This window comes from Phyllopteryx taeniolatus, chromosome 2, assembly GCF_024500385.1.
Source record: "Phyllopteryx taeniolatus isolate TA_2022b chromosome 2, UOR_Ptae_1.2, whole genome shotgun sequence".
Classification (NCBI taxonomy): domain Eukaryota; kingdom Metazoa; phylum Chordata; class Actinopteri; order Syngnathiformes; family Syngnathidae; genus Phyllopteryx; species Phyllopteryx taeniolatus.
This window is the reverse complement of record NC_084503.1, coordinates 13385749-13406965: the sequence shown is the minus strand read 5'-3', so window position 1 is coordinate 13406965 and position 21217 is coordinate 13385749. Positions and strand designations below refer to the sequence as shown.

The 21217-nt window shown below is 39.8% G+C and overlaps 2 protein-coding genes across 3 annotated transcripts in view; one reads left to right on the top strand and one right to left on the bottom strand.

Moving 5' to 3' along the window:
• Positions 1 to 1886, bottom strand: part of nr1h3 (nuclear receptor subfamily 1, group H, member 3) — a 29274-nt gene extending 27388 nt beyond the window's left edge. The window contains exon 1 of the mRNA XM_061761957.1: positions 1695 to 1886. The gene's annotated coding sequence lies outside the window, so the exon portion shown is untranslated. The remainder of the gene's footprint in view (positions 1 to 1694) is intronic.
• Positions 1887 to 1939: 53 nt separating this feature from the next.
• Positions 1940 to 21159, top strand: arl14ep (ADP-ribosylation factor-like 14 effector protein). 2 transcript variants are annotated; one of them, XM_061761623.1, is made up of 7 exons: positions 1940 to 2121; positions 4871 to 5066; positions 5165 to 5299; positions 6943 to 6983; positions 11636 to 11676; positions 11762 to 11873; positions 17306 to 21159. In XM_061761623.1, the coding sequence occupies exons 1-7, from the start codon at positions 2000 to 2002 to the stop codon at positions 17379 to 17381; spliced, it is 723 nt and encodes a 240-aa protein (XP_061617607.1). In that variant the 5' UTR covers positions 1940 to 1999; the 3' UTR covers positions 17382 to 21159. The 2 variants fall into 2 exon arrangements, with proteins under 2 accessions (XP_061617607.1, XP_061617596.1); XM_061761612.1 differs by having other exon boundaries at positions 1942 to 2121; positions 11636 to 11873; positions 17306 to 17597.
• Positions 21160 to 21217: the final 58 nt, after the last annotated feature.

Genomic DNA, 21217 nt, shown 5'->3' with positions numbered 1-21217 from the left:
GTCTTAATCATTTTGAGGCCATGGAAATGGAGGTATTATTTTTTGTTAAAACAGAAAATCTTGAATTACAGCTGAATGGTCACACTAACTTTTTACTCTAATATATTGTGGTGGTGTATAAAGTCAAACTCCAAATACTTCTACATCCTTTTGAAATGTTTGTACACAAAAATTTCCTGAACGACAAGCAAAGCTGGTGCATTTGACAGTGAACTGGCAACGTTTGAATTATTTTAGACCAATGTATCTTTTTTCTTCCATTTGAGACAATTTCACCTGGATACAAGGCTTTGTCGTGCCTGAATATTTGAGAATCAACATTGTATTTTCCCGTATGAGAAATTATAAGTTTCAGGAAAAAATAATACGTCTCTTTTTTTTCGTAGACGTGCTTCCATATATATCATTTAGCTCAGCAGGTGCAACACTTTATAGCACCAAACTAAAAAGACTAAAGCTTTGTAGCTACAATTGAAGACAAGACTGTCGCTAAATTGTACTGGAGTTATAAGTTCGAGTTCATGTAAAAGATATACTATAACCACTTAAATAATATTGCTATGTTTGGAACATTATCGTTATTTCGCAATTGCGTAGATATAATAACAGCAGATGCAATAGTAGATTGCGTAGGCCTTAGTTACAGTAGTTTACTGACAAACTCTAAACAAGTTGTACGTGTTTTGGGTGCTAGCCATTTCCATTGCATGCTTATAAAACCTGTTGAATTGAGTTTGACCTCGTGTTAACAACGAACAGCGAAATTGCAGAAGTTAAGCAGTGTAGGTGAACAATAAGTAAAACACAGGTGAGGCGTTAGCTTTATACTAGAGCAAATTGATGCTGACAAATATAATAATAGTCAAAGGAGTTGTGACGAATTGTGACAGTGGTCTTAAAATGCTCGGTAATTTCTCTAAATGGGATACACAACTCAAGCGAGATTTTTTTTTGGACGGGTCATCTAAACAAAGCCAATATCTGTACGTTAGCGACCAGCATTCGGAAATGAACTCCCTCGTAACAAGTTCAACTGGGCTAACTTCGTGCTCCTAAAGCGACGAAGGACGCGATAAAAGTGGAGATTTGTGAACTTGCCTGATAGTTTGCGAGACTGTCGCCACTTTTAGAGATGTTACACCGTGCGTTTGTGTCTACTGACAGCGGCTTTGACAACCGAAGCTAGCGAGTTAGCATGCTAGCTAGCATCGTAGTTACATCATATGATGCAGTTGAGGCCCACAGTCGACACAGGAAGTGAACAAAACTCATTCATATTCATGCAAAACAACGTAGCAGCACATGGCTGCAAATTACACAACACGCACATGTTCGTATGAAAACCACTCTTGTCTTAAAATATTTGAATATCGTAATTGATTTGACTTGTTCAATTCAAAAACTGAAAAATTACATAGATTCACTCCACAAGTGATATATATATATATATATATATATATGTCTGAAGTAATCAGCTGGTAGCTGCATTGTGTTCATAAACAATTCGCCCTGTGAAACCCATAATCATCATTAAAATCGAATTTGTTATATATATATATATATATATATAACATAACATATATATATATAACAAATTCGATTTTACATATATAACATAACATATATGTTTTGATGTCTGATTACTTCAGACATCCAAACCAAGTCCACAATTATACAGTATATTCCGTACTTACCGGATCATTTTTGCTTTGAGTGAGAAATATTCGAATTCTTATTTTATGCGATGATCCCAAATGGAGGCTAACTAAGTGTAAGTGTCAACAGTACTACTTTGTGTTGGCATTGGAAAGGAAAAGTACAGTACAAGTAACAGTCGCCGACATATGTTGTATGCAGGTCCGTTATTATAACTGATGGTCGACAAGTAAAGTCGCCTCTAGAGGACACTGTTGCGTGGTTCACACGTTTATTCGCTGGCGGAAACCGGAAGAAACCAACATTGCAACCGCGTCACTCGGGGACCTCACAACAAAAGTCTATGCACAAACCTTGTCTTTTCTTTTGCCTCGTTTTGGGTGTACACGACACCATGCCCGTCACTTGTGCGTCAACGGGCTGCAACAATAAGTTTGTAAAGGGGTCGGAAATACGGTTTTATCGGTAAGTTTGTCCGATTTTATAGAGGTAATAACGCACACCTTGTTTTAGGTATGTCACTACAATTTTCAAATTCTAATTAAATTTCAAATACATATATATTAAAATAGACTATCGTAGGATAGAGTAATTATGCACCAATAAAATGAGCCCTAGTTTGTAAGAATCGGATAAGGATTAAGGATTTTATGCCACTTTTTATGTCGCGAATCGGCCTAAGTGTTCTTTCTCAAAAATCATTACGAAATTTGTGACCAAAACCTTGACTCATTGGTAGAAAAATGGCCATATGATAGTATTATTAGTTGAAAATGATGTTTAAACAGGCCATTTTACGATTTTTTTTCAATGCCTCAATCTCATTTTCTGGGTTAAACTGAGAGCAAGCGCATGTCAGAATTTACTTCAAACTTCAACGTAAACAAGACAACTAACAGTGAATCACGTCCATAAAGTTTTCTTTCGTGGCCGAATCCTATGAACGTGTGATTTGGCCGAAATGGAGAAAAATGTTTCATCTTTATCAGAATCACAGAAAATGTCACACGAAAATTTAAAAAACCGAGGTGGTAAAGGGATTTCCCAACAACGTAATCTGAAAAGAGCTAGGATCACCTTGAGCAAACAATGTGAGCAAATGCGATTTTGGTGGAACTCCTCCAAATCCACGCCTCCGAAATCTGGCACAGCGAAATGTTAGCTTTGCTTGTGCGATATAACGACGAATATTGGTATCTTTTCACATAATCAGAATCAGAATCCTCTTTATTTGCCAAGTATGTCCAAAAAACACACAAGGAATTTTTCTCCGGTAGTTGGAGCTGCTCTAGTACGACAACAGACAGTCAATTGACAGAGAACACTTTTGTGACATAAAGACATTGACAAAAAAACAGTCACTGAGCAATAAAGGGTTGCTAGTTATCTGGTAATGCCGGTAAAAAAAAAAAAACTTTATTTTTTTTTTGAAAATTGTGCAAAAAGATGCAGAGACCTCTAGCACTTAGGGCAGTTCGAAAGACTAATATTGCAATAGTCCGGTGCAGTGACCATTGTGCAAAGGGTGCAGAGACTTCAAGCGAGTAGTGCAATAATCTGGTACAATGTTGATTGTGCAAATGTTGCAGATACTCCTCAATCAGTGTGCAAATGGAGCAGACGCTACTCTGGCATGAGTGGCCAGTATTGGTCAACAACAGATATGCAAATAGTGCAGTGTGGCGAAACTACTACAGTGAGTGCACGAATAATGTATAATTGGCCCCACAGAAATGTGACAACAAACTCAAGTCAAAAAAATCGCCAGTATGTTGTAATGGAATTGTAGGTTAGGTGTTTAAGAAGTTGATTGCAAGAGGGAAGAAGCTGTTGGAATGTCTGCGAGTACTAGTTTGCATTGATCGGTAGCGCCTACCTGAGGGAAGGAGCTGGAAGAGCTGGTGACCGGGATGTGGAGGGTCCGAGAGGATTTTGCACGCTCTTGTCTTAGTTCTGGCAGCATGCAAGTCATCAATGGTGGGTAGGGGGGTACGGACAATCCTTTCAGCAGTTTTGATTGTCCATTGCAGTCGGAGTTAGTCCTTTTTTGTAGCAGCACCAAACCAGGCTGTGATGGAAGAACACAGGACTGATTCGATGACCGCTGTGTAGAACTGCCTCAGCAGCTCCTGTGGCAGGCCGTGCTTCCTCAGAAGCCGCAGGAAGTACATCCTCTGCTGGGCCTTTTTCTGGACAGAGTTTATGTTGGTCGCCCACTTCAGGTTCTGAGAGACTGTAATTCCCAGGAACTTGAAGGTCTCGACGGTTGACAAAAGGCAACTGGACAACATGAGGGGCAGTTGTGGCGAAGGATGCCTCCTGAAGTCCACGATCATCTCTACAGTCTTGAGCGTGTTCAGCTCCAGGTTGTGTCGGTCGCACCACAGCTCCAGCCGCTCCACTTCCTGTCGATATGCAGACTCGTCACCGTCCTTGATGAGGCCGATGACAGTGGTGTCATCTGCAAACTTCAGGAGTTTGACAGCCGCGTGCGCTGAGGTGCAGTCGTTCGTATAGAGAGACAAGAGCAGCGGAGAGAGGACACAATCTTGGAGTGCCCCAGTGCTAATCACTATGACCATAACTCGTTTGCTAGTCAGATTTAATTGACTCCACCTGAGAGGGCACAACTACGTAGCCATACCAAAGCTAACATTAGTCCCTGTTGTCATATCAACGTCTCAGCTATACAGTGTATACAATAACAACTACAGTACATATGTACTTTTTTGTCACATTTGTTTTTAATTTGGTAATCAACTGTTATGTCAATGAATGTGAACGTCTTCCTGCAAAACAGGAGCATAGCTCTACTGTCAGAGGAATGTTAAGGTGTTACTCAAGTACAAATACATTAAAAAAAAATAAAAAAATTTGTTCATGAATGTAACTGACAGCTTTGTCAGTAAAGTATGTCCTATCTTCCTATTTATCTTATATTGAGGCTAATTGTATGTGATAGAAATAAATAAATATGCTAAGGTAACTGTTTCATGTAGACAAACAGTTTCTGTTTTGTAGCAACAGTTATCAACGGTAAACATGTCACCATAAAGCTCATGAAATGATAGAAATATTTTTACATCATGTTAGATGCATGGGTTAGCTTCATCCACCTCCCACCCCCCCGATTAAGGTAAATACAATCTATTGAATCACAATCCCTCATGGTACACTATTCTTAAAGCCACCTATTCAACTTCCATTCTGCCAGGTTCCCACTCAGCAAACCTTCACTTTCCGCCAAATGGGTTCAGAATCTGGGGTTGAGAAACTTCATCCCGACTGCCAACACCTGCCTGTGCTCAGAGCATTTTTCGCCTGATTGCTTCAGGGACTACAATGGGAAACAGTTTCTGAGGGAGGATGCCGTGCCGACCGTGTTCCCTACTGGGCAAGACTTTTCAAAGGTTTAAGTTCTATATGTTGCTTCCTCACTTTCAATGTTCAAAGAAGTCATCCTCGTCCGTTACGGTGAATTGAATGCCCTCTTTAAAATGTTTGATAGATTGAACTACGAAAACGAGCAACGATGCCACTACCCAAGGATAGCAGCATAACAAATTACATGGGACCACAAGCAGAGAGGGACAAAGCGAGAGAGGTTTCCAGTGTACGTAGAGAAAAAAGAGGCAGCTCAAGAGTAAGTTTTTCAATTTTTTTTGTTGGTGCCATCTACCGTAATTTCTCGTGTGTAATGCCCATTTTGTCCCCCCAAAAATTGTCAAACGTCAATAGTGCGCATTATACATAGGTATAGGGGAAAATGTAAAAAACGTTAGTTTTATAAATGTATACTGCCATCTAGAGGTTATGAAAAAGCTGTACGCGTTAATTCAAAATGCCACCGCCACATCGAGGTTATGAGAAAGGTGTAGCATGCACTTTCATTCCAATATGACAGGGATACATATGACTGCATATCTGTACAGTTGTGCTCATAAGTTTACATACCCTGGCAGAATTTGTGAAATATTGTTTTTTTAAAGACAACTGATGACTGAACAACAGCCATCATTAAGTTCTTTATGGTTATGTTTTAATTATCGTGCTTTTCTGATATGTTTGACAGTTTAATTTGAATCCCATTAAAATAAAATTAAATGTTTTCTTTGAAGAATTGTACCCCTCTTACAAAGTCTGCCTGGGTAATCAAACATTTGAGCTCAACTGTGTGTTTTCTCATTTACTAAATAAAAGTAGGGCTGTGTATTTCAAAATAAGAGCAAGTAAATAAAAAGAAAGTATTACATGTTCAAATAAAGTGCTTAACTTCAGAATAATCTTTTGAAAAAAACTAACAAAATACAGCCGGCACGTTTGCCTCACAGTTCTGGGGTCCGGGGGTTCAAAATCCTGGCCCCGCCTGTGTGGAGTTTGCATGTTCTCCCCGTGCCTGTGTGGGTTTTCTCCGGGCACTCCGGTTTCCTCCCACATCCCAAAAACATGCATGGTAGGTTAATTGACGACTCTAAATTGCCCGTAGGTGTGAATGGGAGTGCGAATGGTTATTTGTTTGTAATTGCCCTGCGATTGGCTGGCGACTGGTTCAGGGTGTACCCCGTCTCCCGCCCGAAGATAGCTGGGATAGGCTCCGACCCTAGTGAGGAGAAGTGGTAAAGAAAATGGATGGATGGATGATAACAAAACACAGATAATACTTCGTTTTGATCATATGGTTACAAGCAAAATCATACATTGTAAAAATGCATTATACATAGGTAGAAGGGTTTTCCAGAATGTTTTACTTTGGGGGTGCGTATTATACTTTGGTTCGCATTATGCATGAGAAATTAACACAGTTCTCTCTATGCCAGAGGTCACTAACTGGCAGATTGCTAGAATCTGTCCCATATGGACCTAGACCTACAGCAGAAACAGAAGAGTTAGTTTTCAAAACCTGACGGGGCAGTTTTTATTTTAAGTGGTGCAACTTTTGTACTCTTTCTTCCTTAGCGATAGGGTGAGAAGCTCGTTCATCTGGAAGGGGCTCAGTGTAAAACCGCTGCTCCTTTGCATCAAGAGAAGGCAGACGAGGTGGTTTGGGCATATGGTTAGGTGCGCCATCAGGCTGTCATGCAATTTATTACAATGCTCCTTGTGGTGCAGCAAGCAGCTTTGGAAGCGGTTGGCTCTCTTAAAAGCCTGTGCAGAAAATCAAGGCATGTTGTGCCTTGTGAACAGGAGTGTGGGATGTGTGGTAAAGTTCTTAAGTCCACTTTTTAAGTCTTTTTCTTCATTATTAACTGTAGTAAAAATGCTTAATGCTTCTTATTTTTGTTCCAGGGTGGACGAGGTGGCCGTGGTGGAAAACAACTGTCTGACAGGTGAGACCCAGAAGGTGTAGCTGATGGAACTATTGCTAATACAGTGTTTATATACAATTCTCATAAATAAATATAAACCTTTTTGTTAAAACCTTTTCCCATGTATTTTCGCCAATACAATGTAGTTAAAGGTCCCATATTTTGGCTATTTAAACCTCCATAGAGCGATTCTCCAACATGGACTTGGTGTCAATTTCATTAAAATTTTTTTAAAAAATACACGCAAAAAAACACCTTGGTTGTTTCATATGGGTGTCCAGAAAAGGCCCCTCTGACAGCTACTTCTGTTTGATCCATTTTTGTATCCGCTTTGTCCATATTTGGCTAAGACCGCCCTCTTTCCGCTGATTGGTTGCCTCCGTGTAGAAGACCCACTTGTGAGAGAACACATTTGTTATGTTGACAGCGCTGGGTTGGGAGCTGAGAGGTAGGTGGAGCGCTTCGGTAGTGACGTAGATAAGCTGGAGAAATTCGAATGATCTGATTTCGGGCCTCTCGGCAGAAAAACATCTGGAACTCAGGAATGTTTAGACTATTTTAATTCATATTTCAAAGGTTTACCGAGGCAACATAGAGCCAATATTACATCCCAAATACTAGAAAACGTTGGTTTGGTAAAATATGGAACCTTTAAGTTAAATTGACATAAAAGTGGTCATTCTTCTCCAGGGATTAAATAATATTTTACACCATGATCTTAAGTCATCCGATTAAAATGTTCCAATCTTGCTGTTGTTGGAAATGTAACGTTTTTTTTTGTTTTTGTTTTCATTGTTGTTTTTTTAGATGTACAATTGATGCTAAATACTGTTTATTGTACTGGCTAAATGTTTTTTTGTTTTGTTTTTTTACCCATTGAACATATGCAGCGGAACCTTGAAGGTTGAACGGAAGTGCTGGCATTCTGTTCGACTTTGATGTCATGCAAATATAAACATTTTAACCTTTGTTACGGACACCCGAGTCACAAGTTAACTAATTAAAGAAGTTAATTAAAGAAACACTCTTTTTTTGTGATAATAGAACAATTACCAAAGTGTTCATGCTGTTTGATCTCCACTGTCTGTAAAGTATGAAATAACCAAACCTAAAATGAATGTTTGCATATTTTGGAGCAGAGCGGCACGGTGACCGACTGGTTAGCACATCTGCCTCACAGTTCTGAGGACCTGGGCTCAAATACGGCCTCGCCTGTGTGGGTTTTCCTTGGGTACTCCAGTTTCCTGGATGTTAGGTTAATTGCTGTAGGTGTGAATGTGAGTGCAGATGGTTGTTTGTTTATATGTGCCCTGCGATTGGCTGGCAACCAGTTCAAAGTGTACCCCGCCTCTCGCCCAGATTCAGCTGGGATAGGCTCCAGCACGCCCGCGACCCTAGTGAGGATAAGCGGTACTAAAAAATGATGGATGAATGTTTTGGAGCAATTCAAAGGCTCAATTTATTGTTTCCACTTTTGTGCAGTTTCTGTCTGTTGAGTGGGGAACATGTACAGGATTCTATTTAACTCAAGTTAGCATAGCAAAGTATAAGAATATGTTGGAGTAACTCCATTTGAGACAGAATGAAACAGACGATACAGACATGGATGACATAATACTGTTTAGTCTCTTACACTATAACGCAAAAAAGGTAAGGCTGATTCAAAGTTGTTGTATTTAAAAACAGAAGTGGGTAGAGTAGCCAAATATTGTACTCAACTCAAGTAAGAGTACCGCTACTTTAAAATAAGTTCACTCAAGTAAAAGTAAAAAACAGTCCTCCAAATAATTACTTAAGAGTGAGAAACTACTCTAAAAAATCACTCAAGTGTTGAATGTGCTTTATTTTTTTAAAACAGAGTATGAATGTCATATCAAATATAAATAACAAAATAATTGTGCAAATTCAGATATTGCTGAACAATATCACTTATTCTAAAACATAATAAAATCTTTATAAAATAAAATCTCAGTAAAATAACAGACAAATTCAGCTAAAAAAAAAAAGGTCCTATACTACAACCCCAATTCGAATGAAGTTGGGACATTGTGTTAAACAAAAACAAGACAATGATTTGCAAATCATGTTCAACCTATATTTAATTGAATACACTACAAAGACAAGATATTTAATTTTCAAACTGATAAACTTTATTGTTTTACGCAAATAATCATTAACTTAGAATTTTATGGCTGCAACACGTTCCAAAAAAGCTGGGACAGGGTCATGTTTACCACTGCGTTACATCACATTTTCTTTTAACAACATTCAATAAACGTTTGGGAACTGAGGACACTAATTGTTGAAGCTTTGTAGGTGGAATTCTTTCTCATTCTTGCTTGATGTACAGCTTCACCTGTTCAACAGTCCGGGGTCTCCGTTGTCGTATTTTACGCTTCATAATGCGCCACACATTTTCAATGGGAGACAGGTCTGGACTGCAGGCAGGCCAGTCTAGTACCCGCACTCTTTTACTACGAAGCCACGCTGTTGTAACACGTGCAGAATGTGGTTTGGCATTGTCTTGCTGAAATAAGCAGGGGCGTCCATGAAAAAGACGTTGCTTGGATGGCAGCATATGTTTCTCCAAAACCTGTATGTACCTTTCAGCATTAATGGTACCTTCACAGATGTGTAAATTACCCATGCCATTGGCACTAACACAGCCCCAGACCATCACAGATGCTGGCTTTTGAACTTTGCGTCCATAACAGTCCGGATGGTTGTTTTCCTCTTTGGCCCGGAGGACACGACGTCCACAATTTCCAAAAACAATTTGAAATGTGGACTCGTCGGACCACAGAACACTTTTCCACTTTGCATCAGTCCATCTTAGATGAGCTCGGGCCCACAGAAGCCGGCGGCGTTTCTGTGTGTTGGCTTTTGCTTTTCATAGTAGAGTTTCAAGTTGCACTTACGGATGTAGCGCCGAACTGTGTTTACTGACATTGGTTTTCTGAAGTGTTCCTGAGCCCATGTGGTGATATCATTTACACATTGATGTTGGTTTTTGATGCAATGCCGCCTCAGGAATCGAAGGTCACGGGCATTCAATGTTGTTTTTCAGCCTTGCCCCTTACATGCAGTGATTTCTCCATATTCTCTGAAACATTTGATGGTATTATGGACCGTAGATGATGAAATCCCTAAATTCCTTGCAATTGTACGTTGAGGAACATTGTCCTTAAACTGTTCGACTATTTTCTCATGCACTTGTTCACAAAGAGGTGAACCTCGCCCCATCTTTGCTTGTGAATGACTGAGCAATACAGGGAAGCTCCTTTTCTACCCAATCATGGCACCCACCTGTTCCCAATTAGCCTGTTCACCTGTGTGACGTTCCAAACAGGTGTTTGATGAGCATTCCTCAACTTTTTTGCCACCTGTCCCAGCTTTTTTGGAACGTGTTGCACCCATAAAATTCTAAGTTAATGATTATTTGCTAAAAACAAAAAAAATTAACGGTTTGAACATTTGTAGTGTATTCAATTAACTATAGGTTGAACATGATTTGCAAATCATTGTGTTCTGTTTTTATTTATGTTTAACACAACGTCCCAACTTCATTGGAATTGGGGTTGTATGTTGTTTCCACTTTTAAAACAGCACAACACTGCAGGCTCACCAGGCAGATTACAAAAACAGGAACAAGGGTGCATTGGATATAAAAAGTATACACACCCCTGTTTAAATGCCAGGTTTTTGTGTAGTAAAAGAATATTGACCAAGAAAAATAATTTTAAAACTTTTTCCACTATCAATGTGACCTAGAGTTTGTACGACTCAACTGATTTATTTTTGTTTTGTTTTTTGAGAGGGGAGGTGAAAATAAACAACTGAAATAGACTTAAATGTGATTGACTTGGACTTTACGTTTAACTTGCTGCCTTTTGGGCCAGGTCACCATTGCAAAAGAGATGTTCTGTTTTAACTGGTCTTTTACCTGGTTAAATAAATTGTAGCTAAAATAAATAAAAATAGATTGGCTGGCAACCAGTTCAGGGTGTACCCCGCCTCCTACCCGATGATAGCTGGGATAGGCTCCGGCATGGCCGCGACCCTAGTGAGAAGTGGCTCAGCAAATGGATGGATGGATAAATAAAAATAAATCTGGTTGCACAAGGATGCACTCCCTCTTATAACTGGCATGTGACTGTGTTCAGCAGTAACAGATCACATTCAAACTCATTTTCAATGGGGTTCCACACACACCTGCCATCATTTCAGTTTTTAAGTGGGGGAATAAAATATCAACACATGCATAGGGCCTTAGATTAGCAGGTAGATTATTGTAACGGAGTAAAAGTACCCTTTCTTCTTAACATAAATACTCAAGTAAAAGTAAAATGTATGCTTCACTAAAACTACTCTGACAAGTACAATTTATCCAAAATGTTACTTGAGTAAATTTAACGGAGTAAATCTAGCGCATTCCTACCCACCTCTGTTGATAAATAGAAAGTTGATAATGGTAGAAAAAGTAGACAATTCGGAAACAACAACTTGGCTGCAAGCTTTAAAATCAAGTTTTTATCTTATTAGATAATTGCATGACAATGCATTGTATAGTTGAAAGAGTTGTTCTAACTAAAGTAATAGTACTTAAGTTAAAAAGAGCAATAAAGCGGCTGTATAATAAAATCCGGTTTTTGTCTTTCCTGTGTCTCATACAGGCAGAGCCTTGGGGGCAAGAGCAGAGTTTACGACAGCAAAGGTCGACTATTGTGCAATGGCAAGGACATGTGTGACTGTTTGGATGTGGACTGCATGGGTTGCTTCTACCCCTGCTCCGATTGCAGCTCACGCAAATGTGGATTTGAGTGCCGCTGTGACAGGAAGTGGCTTTACGAGCAGATGGAGGTGGAAGGAGGAGAGATCATCCGCAACAAGTTTGCTTTTTAGTAAAGCAAGGTAAATTGTATATACACTAATTGGCCACAATCTAATGAGATCCAATGGAGCTTTTTTGAACAATTCTACACGTATAAGAAAGTCACACTTTTAAAAGGCACTGTGAAAGAAGTACACATTGAATATGTGTCGTATAGTGGTTCTGGCTTACAGTGGTATAGCACTACTTTACATCATACTAAGGGGTTTTTCCTTATTTAGTAGGGCTGTAACGATTTTGTATCCACCCATCCATCCATTTTCCGAACCACTTATCCTCACAAGGGTTGCGGCCGTGGTGGAGCCTATCCCGCTGACTCTGGGCGAGAGGCGGGGTGCACCCTGAACTGGTCACCAGCCAATCTCAGGGCACACATAGACAAACAAACATTCATACTTACATTCACACTTACAGGCAATTTAGAGTCGTCAATTATCCTACCATACATGTTTTTGGAATGTGGGAAGAAAGCGGTGAACCCAGAGAAAACCCACGCAGGCGCAGGGAGAACATTCAAACTCCAAAGAGGCGAGGCCGGATTTGAACCCGGGTCCTCAGGACTGTGTATCTACACAGAAAATCACGGTTCTCAAATACAGAAACCCTTTCAACACTGTGCCTATTGATGCCACGATCAGTTACTTTAGTTTTAGCTCACCCTATCATTACAGACATTGGCCACTAAGCTGTCCAAGTGAGTGACAATGAGGCAAGTCATAGCTTGCGATGGCAATCTCACTTATGATGCCAAGTAATTATAAAAACAGTTAACAAACAACAACTGTGGAAAGAAGGAAAATGAACCCACAGTCTATTAACACTATTAGGAGCTAATTAACAGAAAATGGATGGATGGATAACATTATTAGCGAAAAATTAACACTAACAAGAACACAGCATTCCTACAACTATTTACAATGCCAATAGGCATGCTGAAAATTCCTCTGACGATACAATATAAATTTTTATTTTATTTTTTTAAGTTAATGTAATCAAATGTAAGCTCGGCTGTGTAGCAGAAATACTGGAAGTTGGCTATGGCAGTGGAAAATCAGCAAGTCAATCACGCTTGTTTGTTCGTGACCATGAACAATGCTCAAACATTGCTAATTCTATTCTGTGGAAGTGCCTGGATGTGAGATGCTTTGTGTACACTGTTAACCAGAGAGACTGGGCGTGCAGTGTGGTGACTCCTGGCCAGAGGGAGACAGTAAGTGAAAAGTTTTTTGTTTTTTTTAACTTTTTTATTTAGTTTCTGGTTTACAGCCCAGAACGGACGTCTCAGATACTTTGTTTTTTCAATTTCTTTACAATCGTGAAGCTACAGCGGCTGAAATATGTATTTAATACATCACCATTTTTCTCACTAAATATACTTCCAAAGGTGCTATTGACCTGAAAATTTCACCAGATGTTGGGAACAACCCAGGTAATCCATACATATATACAAACCAAGTAGAACAAATAAGATCCGAAATTAAGTTGTATGTAAAAATGTGAAATGGCACAGGGGAAAAGTATTAAACACATTAAGAAAGGGAGGTGCAAAAAGGCTTGGAAAGCCAAGACAACACCTAAAATCTATAAATAATCAATCAGCAAACCAGTCCCTTGTCAGTGCAAATGAATATCAGCTGGTTCAATCCTAATTGATGGCCTACAAAAAGGTCTGCCAAGGTGTGAGTACGGTGGCCTGGAAGTGCAAAACAATATAACAAATTGTAAAACACATTTACATTTCAGAAAACAAATTAACAAAAAACAAAACACGTTTACATTTCTGAAAACATTAACAAAAGCACAAACACTTTTACATTTCAGAAAACAAATTGACAAATACCGAAACACTTGTATATTTCAGAAAACACATTAACAAAAGCACAAACACTTTTACAAAAGACGAAACAAATTACAATTGAGACAAACCGGAAAGGGAATTTCCAACATTATTAGGAATCCCACGCATTTTCCTGGAAGGACATGCCCTGCTCGAATATTATTGGCTCCAGGACATGCGCTGCTGCACTATGATTGGCTGCTGTATCCCAGTAGAACAACCCTAGTCCTTGCTCTTAGGTAGCACACATACCCTAGTCCTAAACCTAACCATAATAAACTTGTTTGTTTTAAATTTTGTACAAATCTGATACATATTTGGTATGGACATCTCGTTACATCTGCATAGCCTACTCTTTCCGTGATGCAGGAGCCAATCATGTTGAAGCGGGGCAGCTCTTGCCGAGGAAGGCCATGGGGTTTCTAAGAATGCATGTTGGAATTTTACAGGTCAATCTGTAATATGGGACGTTCCCTTTCCGCTTTGTCTCAATTGCAATTTGTTTCGTCTTTTGCAAAAGTGTGTCTGCTTTTGTTAGTGTTTTTTCTGTAATGTAAAAGCGTTTCTGCTTTTTTAAATTTATTTTCTGAAATGTAAATGTGTTTCTGCTTTTTAAAATTTCCTTTCTGAAATGTGAAAGTGTTTCACAATTTGTTATATTGTTTTGTACTTCCAGGCCACTGTAGATAAGAGGAGAGAGCTGTGTCAAGGCCATTGCAAAGTAATTGTTGCAAAACATAACGATGGCATTGGTTACAGGCGCATATCTAAGCTTCTGAACGTTTCAGTGAGCACGGTTGGGGCCCTAATACGTAAGTGGAAAGCCAATCATACCACCATAAATTTGCCTCGATCAGGTGCTCCTCGCAAGATTTCTGACAGGAATGAAAGGATTAATCAGAAAAGTTGTCCAAGAGCCAAGGACCACCTGTGGAGAGCTTCAAAAAGACCTGCAATTAGCAGGTACTGTTGGAAAACAGTGAGTAATGTACTCCGCCGCCATGGCCTGTATACAGGCTCATTACCCATTGTTGGAAAAAAAGCATGTCAAAGCTCATTTAAAGTTTGCTGATCAACATTTGGGCAAGCCAGGTAAATACTGGGAGAATATAGTCTGGTCTGATGAAAGCAAACTTGAACTATTTGGATACCTAAATGCAAACCACGTTTGGAGGAGAAATGGCACTTCACATCACCCTAAAAACACCATACCAACAGTGAAGTTCGGAGGTGACAACATGATGTTGTGGGGCTGCTTTTCAGCAAATGGTACTGGTAAACTTCACATTGAAGGAAGGATGAATGGGCAAATGTACCGAGACATTCTTGACAAAAATCTGCTGCCATCGACGAGGATGATGAAAATCAAACGAGGTTAGACATTTCAGCAGGATAATGATCCAAAACATACTGCCAAGGAAACTCTCAATTGGTTTCAAAGAACAAAAATAAAGCTGTGAGAATGACCTAGCAGATCACCTCACTTGAATCCAATCGAAAATATACGAAAAGAACTCAAACTCAAAATCCGAAAAAAGCCTTGAAGCTGTCATTGCATTATTAAATAAAATATTAGTATTAATATAGTATAGTATTAAATAAATACCAGTTGGTGTGTTCAATAATTTTCCCTGTCATTTCACATTATTACACACAACTTAATTTTTTAGCGTATTTGTTCTACTTTATTTGTATGTATGGATTCCTTGGGTTGTTCCCACCATCTGGTTAAATTTTCATGTCAATAGCACCTTTGGAAATATATTTAATGAGAAAGATTGTGATGTGTTAAATACTTATTTCAGCTGCTGTAAGTATTCTAAATAAATATCCCAGTTTTTGCCATTGTAATCGCTCCAAATCAAATCGTGTATCGAACCAAGGGTAAAAAATCATGATGCGTATCGAATTGTGACATTGGTGTATCGTTACAGCCCTATTATTTACAGTGGGGCAAAAAAGTATTTAGTCAGCCACCAATTGCGCATGTTCTCCCACTTAAAAGATGAGAGAGGCCTGTAATTTTCATCATAGGTATACCTCACCTATGAGAGACAAAAGTAGAGAAAACAAATATCCAGAAAATCACATTTTCACACACACATCACACTGATTTCTAAAGAATTTATTTGCAAATTATGGTGGAAAATAAGTGGTCAGTAACAAAAGGTCATCTCAATACTTTGTTGTATATGCTTTGTTGGCAATGAAGTGAAACGTTTTCTGTAAGTCTTCACAAGCTTTTCACACACTGTTGCTGGTACTTTGGCCCATTCCTCCATGCAGATCTCCTCTAGAGCAGTGATGTTTTGGGACTGTCGCTGGGGAACACAGACTTTCAACTCCCTCCAAAGATTTTCTTTGGGGTTGAGATCTGGAGACTGGCTTACGAAGCCACTTCTTCGTTGCCGGGCAGTGTGTTTGGGATCATTATCGTTCTGAAAGACCTAGCTATGTTTCATCTTCAATGCCCTTACTGATGGAAGGAGGTTTTCTCTCAAAATCTCACGATACATGGCCCCATTCATTATTTCCTTTATACGGATCAGTCGTCCTGCTCCCTTTGCAGAAAAACAGCCCCAAAGCATGATGTTTCCACCCCCATGCTTCACAGTAGGTATTGTGTTCTTTGGATCCAGCTCAGCATTCTTTCTCCTCTAAACACAACAAGTTGAGTTTTTACCAAAAAGCTATATTTTGGTTTCATCTGACCATGTGACAATCTCCCAATCCTCTTCTGGATCATCCAAATTCTCTCTCGGAAACTTCATACAGGCCTGGCCTGTACTGGCTTAAGCAGGGGGACACATCTAGCACTGCAGGATTTGAGTCCCTGGCGGCGTAGTGTTACTGATGGTAGCCTTTGCTACTTTGGTCCCAGCTCTCTGCAGGTCATTCACTCGGTGGGGACCGTGTGGTTCTGGAATTTTTGCTCACCGTTCTTGGGATCATTTTGACCCCACGGGGTGAGATTTTGCACGGAGTCCCAGATCGAGGGAGATTATCAGTGGTTTTGTATGTCTTCCATTTTCTAATGATTGCTCCCACAGTTGATTTCTTCACACCGAGCTGCTTACCTATTGCAGATTCCTGTCCTTTGACAGCCCTTTGGTCTTGGCCATAGTGGAGTTTGGCTTGTGACTGTTGGCGGTTGTGGACAGGTGTCTTTTGTACTGGTGAGTTCAAACAGGTGCCATTAATACTGGTAACGAGTGGAAGACAGAGGAGCCTCTAAAAGAAGACGTTACAGGTCTGTGAGAGCCTGAAATCTTGGTTGTTTGTAGGTGACCAAATACTTATTTTCCACCCTAATTTGCTAATAAATTATTTAAAAAAATAAGACAATGTCATTTTCTGAATATTATTTTTCTCATTTTGTCTCTCATAGGTGAGGTATACCTATGATGAAAATTATAGGCCTCTCTCATCTTTTTAAGTGCGAGAACTTGCACAATTGGTGGCTGACTAAATACTTTTTTACCCCACTAAGCTATAGTGGGGTAAAAAAGTATTTAGGAGAGGGGAAGAATATTAGAGCTTTTGCATTGGCTCTCATTAAATTGTGTCAAGTGTACCTGATATTGTTGCCTATAAGTGATTGACTTGTTCTGTAAGGCTACATCAACGGATGCTCGGAACCAAAACTTGTTCCTTCCAACAATTCAGCTACACCCAGCTGTTGGGAGTATGAAGGAGTCAGGACTGTTTGTTTTTTGTTTTAGTTTTTTTAAATACAAGATGACAACATGAAACATTACTGCCCCTGTTAGAAGAGTATGCAGTGCAATGTGAGTATTTTAATTCATTTGGGTTTGCCTTCTTTTGCTTTTGGATCCCTTTTTATTTACTCGTGTGAAAACCTTTATTTTTGTGCCAATATATGTCAATAAACTTTATCCCAACTTTTTGCATTGGTGATGATAGTGCTGTGACCCATCTTAAAGGTCCCATAGAGTGACACTCTGGACTTAGTATAAAAGTGTCAATTTCATTTAAAAAAACACCTTGGTTTTGTTATACGTGTCACCGGAAAAGGCCCCTCTGACAGCTACTTCCGTTTGATCTAGTTTTGTATCCGGTTCGTCCACACCCTTTCCTTTTCTTGGTTTCCTCCGTATAGAAGACCCACTTGTGAGAGCACACGTGTTTATGTCGACAGCGCTGGCTGGGTAGCAGAGAGGGAGGGCAGATATCTTCGTTAGTGACGTAGATAAGCTGGAGAAATTCGAATGGCCTCATTTCAGGCCTCTCGGCACAAAAACGTCTGGAACTCAGTAGTGTGGGGACGATTTTAATACATATTTTACATGTTTACTGAGGCAACATAGAGCCAATGTTACATTCCAAATACTAGAAAAAGTTGGTTTGGTAAAATATGGCACCTTTTAAAAGAGATCTGGTGAAGAAGTTACTTCAACCTAAAAGGCCAGGAGGAACCAGAGGGAGCAACTCTTCATCTCCCTGTAACCTCTAGGAGTGGAATGAGGGGTAGCCCTAGGTCTTATCTCGGTAGTCCTTTTCTGAGTCTCAGGCTGTTCAAGTTGGTTCTGATGGTCCTATGTTCGGAGCCCCGGAGTGTGTACTGACTGGCTCTTAACGGTCCTTTGTTCTGACCTTCAGTTCAAATGTTCAAATTTAAATGGTTGTATCTGTCATTTGAATGTTGAGTAAAACCTTTTGAATTAGGTTGTTGGTTGATCTATATTGTTCAGTGATTTTCAAGTATTTGAAAAAATAATTGATTAGTTTTAAAGTAGAAAAAATAAGTGGGTGAGTTTCCCCTTGATTTCCCTGGTCTGTCTCAATTTACCTTAAACCTGGGGTAAAGTGAGACACGATATTTTATTTTTTTATAAACAATCATATTTTCACTGCCCTTTGTCCTGAATACATTCTGATAATTTCAATTGTGAGGAATGTTAATGGGGAATGTGTTCATTTTACGTCATCACGTCTTGCGTCTTGCCTACAGAGGAGCATATGTGAGGAATGTCTCACTGTACCCAAGTCTCCCCTACTCTCAGCTGCTGTTCGGTGCATAGGTACAAACAACAGTCAGGACACACATCCCCCAACCCGTAGGTGGAGGTAGTCTTCTCTGTCGTCTACCGGGGTGAACCCCAACATACAGGCACAGAGCCGACCCCGCATACCAGCTCAGGCTCTTTCCTTCCCAGATAGGTGATGCAGAGCTCACACTGCACCTGACCCCAATAGCCCCTCCCACAGGTGGTGAGCCAATGGGAAGGGTTACCTACATTATCTCTCTGGGCTGTGCCTGGATGGGCCCCATGGATGCAGACCATATAAAAACATCCATGCTAAATAAATAATAAATGTTGACTCAACCTCGATAACATTTGTTGCCGCCACTTCTTGCATATACCAACATGTTGGCACTAATGGTGTTATGGCTTCTGGAAATGTCTCTTACCCAATAGTTGAAAGATTTCTATGAAGGTAGTTTGGCTCTCATGTCTTGTTTCTTTTTACTGTTGCAGATCAGAATGAGCTTTATTGGACAATTATGTTACAAGACACAAGGAATTTGTCTTCGGTAGTTGGAGCCACTCTAGTACGACAACAAACAGCCAGTATGAAGAAGTACACTGTACATTTAGAACATAAAAGGATAACATGGATCTAAGTGTAACTGTAAGTGTAACACCAATCTCCATATATTCTAAAACAAACCTATGATGACAACATCAATGCAGTCCTTAGTAATGGAAATGCAACGGAAAGATTTAAGTACGCAGATGTCATGACATTTGTTCAGTTATACTGTTCTCCATGTTGTGTTTCCTTACAAAATGTAATTTCTCACAACTTCATGCAAGGTGAGGTAGTGACTCTGACCCAGTTGCCAGTACCTCCCCCCCACCTTGATAAACTGTTGGATTTATCTTACCCAACATTATAATAGACACAAAAGGAATGAAGACGCTGGTTTCTTTTTCTCATGAGGAGGGCGTATGGGAGATTGTTCAGATCACAGTCTCTCAACACGCTCTAAACAATCCTCCCCCCCCTCGCTCCTGCTTTTATTTGAAATAGGAGGGATTTACAAATCATAATGTTCTAAGCAATAAGACACAACACAAAATATTTGATAATAAGAGGGTTTTTCCCAGACATAGTATTCTAAGTAATAAGACACAACACATAATATTGAACCAACACCTGTCACGACCCGACCACATCCGATCACGTCCTTGGTCCAGGCGCCCTTCCATCGGATGATGCTGAGTCTTCTTTTTGAACGCGAGACATCTAAAATTGTCCATTATACTAATGCAAGCTAAGCAAATAAATGATAACTTCTACAATTTATCTAACATAAACTGCATTCTTCCAAGCCGCCCTGCCTTGAGACTACCACAAGAAGACGCCCACTGGACCCTAAAGTAATTAGCAGGGCCCCTCGAAATCTGTATTTTATATTAATGTATAATTTTAAACTCATTTTATGGACAAAGTGGTAGACTAGATTCAAGCTGATGGGTGTGGCCTTGTCTGGTCCTCGGTCATCTTCGACACGCCCCCGGGGTATTTAACTCCTGACTCCCGCCTTCTTGGCGCTGGTGTTTTTTTTTTTTTTTTTTGGCTAACCTCGCTGGCCTCCGCCACCCCTCTCCTTTCTTTGTTCGGGCATGTGGCTCGGTAACCGCGGGCCTTGGGGATGGAGACTTTTTGTTTCATTTTTGTGCATCTTTGTCTTTAACCAACCCTACCTACTCCCCACCCAGAGAGACCACTCCCAGAGACCAGCTGATGTACGTTTGTGAGTAGACACTGTAAGTGTTTGCCAGACTGAACGATATTAGTGCCTAATAATATTGGGGAAGTTACTAGCTTCGGACAAAATCTCCACTTTGTCCTCTCTCGCTCTCTCTCTCTCTCCCATCCACACCGGATGCATTAAACGCTCACACTTTCAACTTTAGTCCAACACACGATCTTCTATTTCCCTTTTCATACGCCTATTTTCTTTCTTTCACCATTATTGGTGTTATTTTCTTTCTTTAGTTAGACCCCTTTGTGTTTTTCCCTCTAGATCCCTTGTAAATGTCATTAAATAGTCTATAAAATTGCGCTCTTGGTTGTGTTTTGTGTGTGTTCTGAGTTTAAGTAAGCCTCTGTCATCTAGAACTAAAAACTATAAAATGTAGCAACCTTCAGATTACGAGACTGATAAAAAGGTTTCGCAGCACTTTCCCTATTTATTTGTCTCAGTGCCCTTTGCACAATGGTCATTGCACCGGACTATTGCGATATTAGCCATTCGAACTGAGGACTCTGCATCTTTTTGCACAATTGTTGTTTGTTGTTGTTTTTTGTCAATGTCTTTGTCTCCAAAGTGTTCTGTAAATTGACTGTCTGTTGTACTAGAGCGGCTCCAACTACCGGAGACAAATTCCTTGTGTGTTTTGGACATACTTGGCAAATAAAGATGATTCGGATTCTGATTCTGATTCTGAAATGATATACATATAAAAAGTGACGTGGTTCCCCTTTACGAGACAA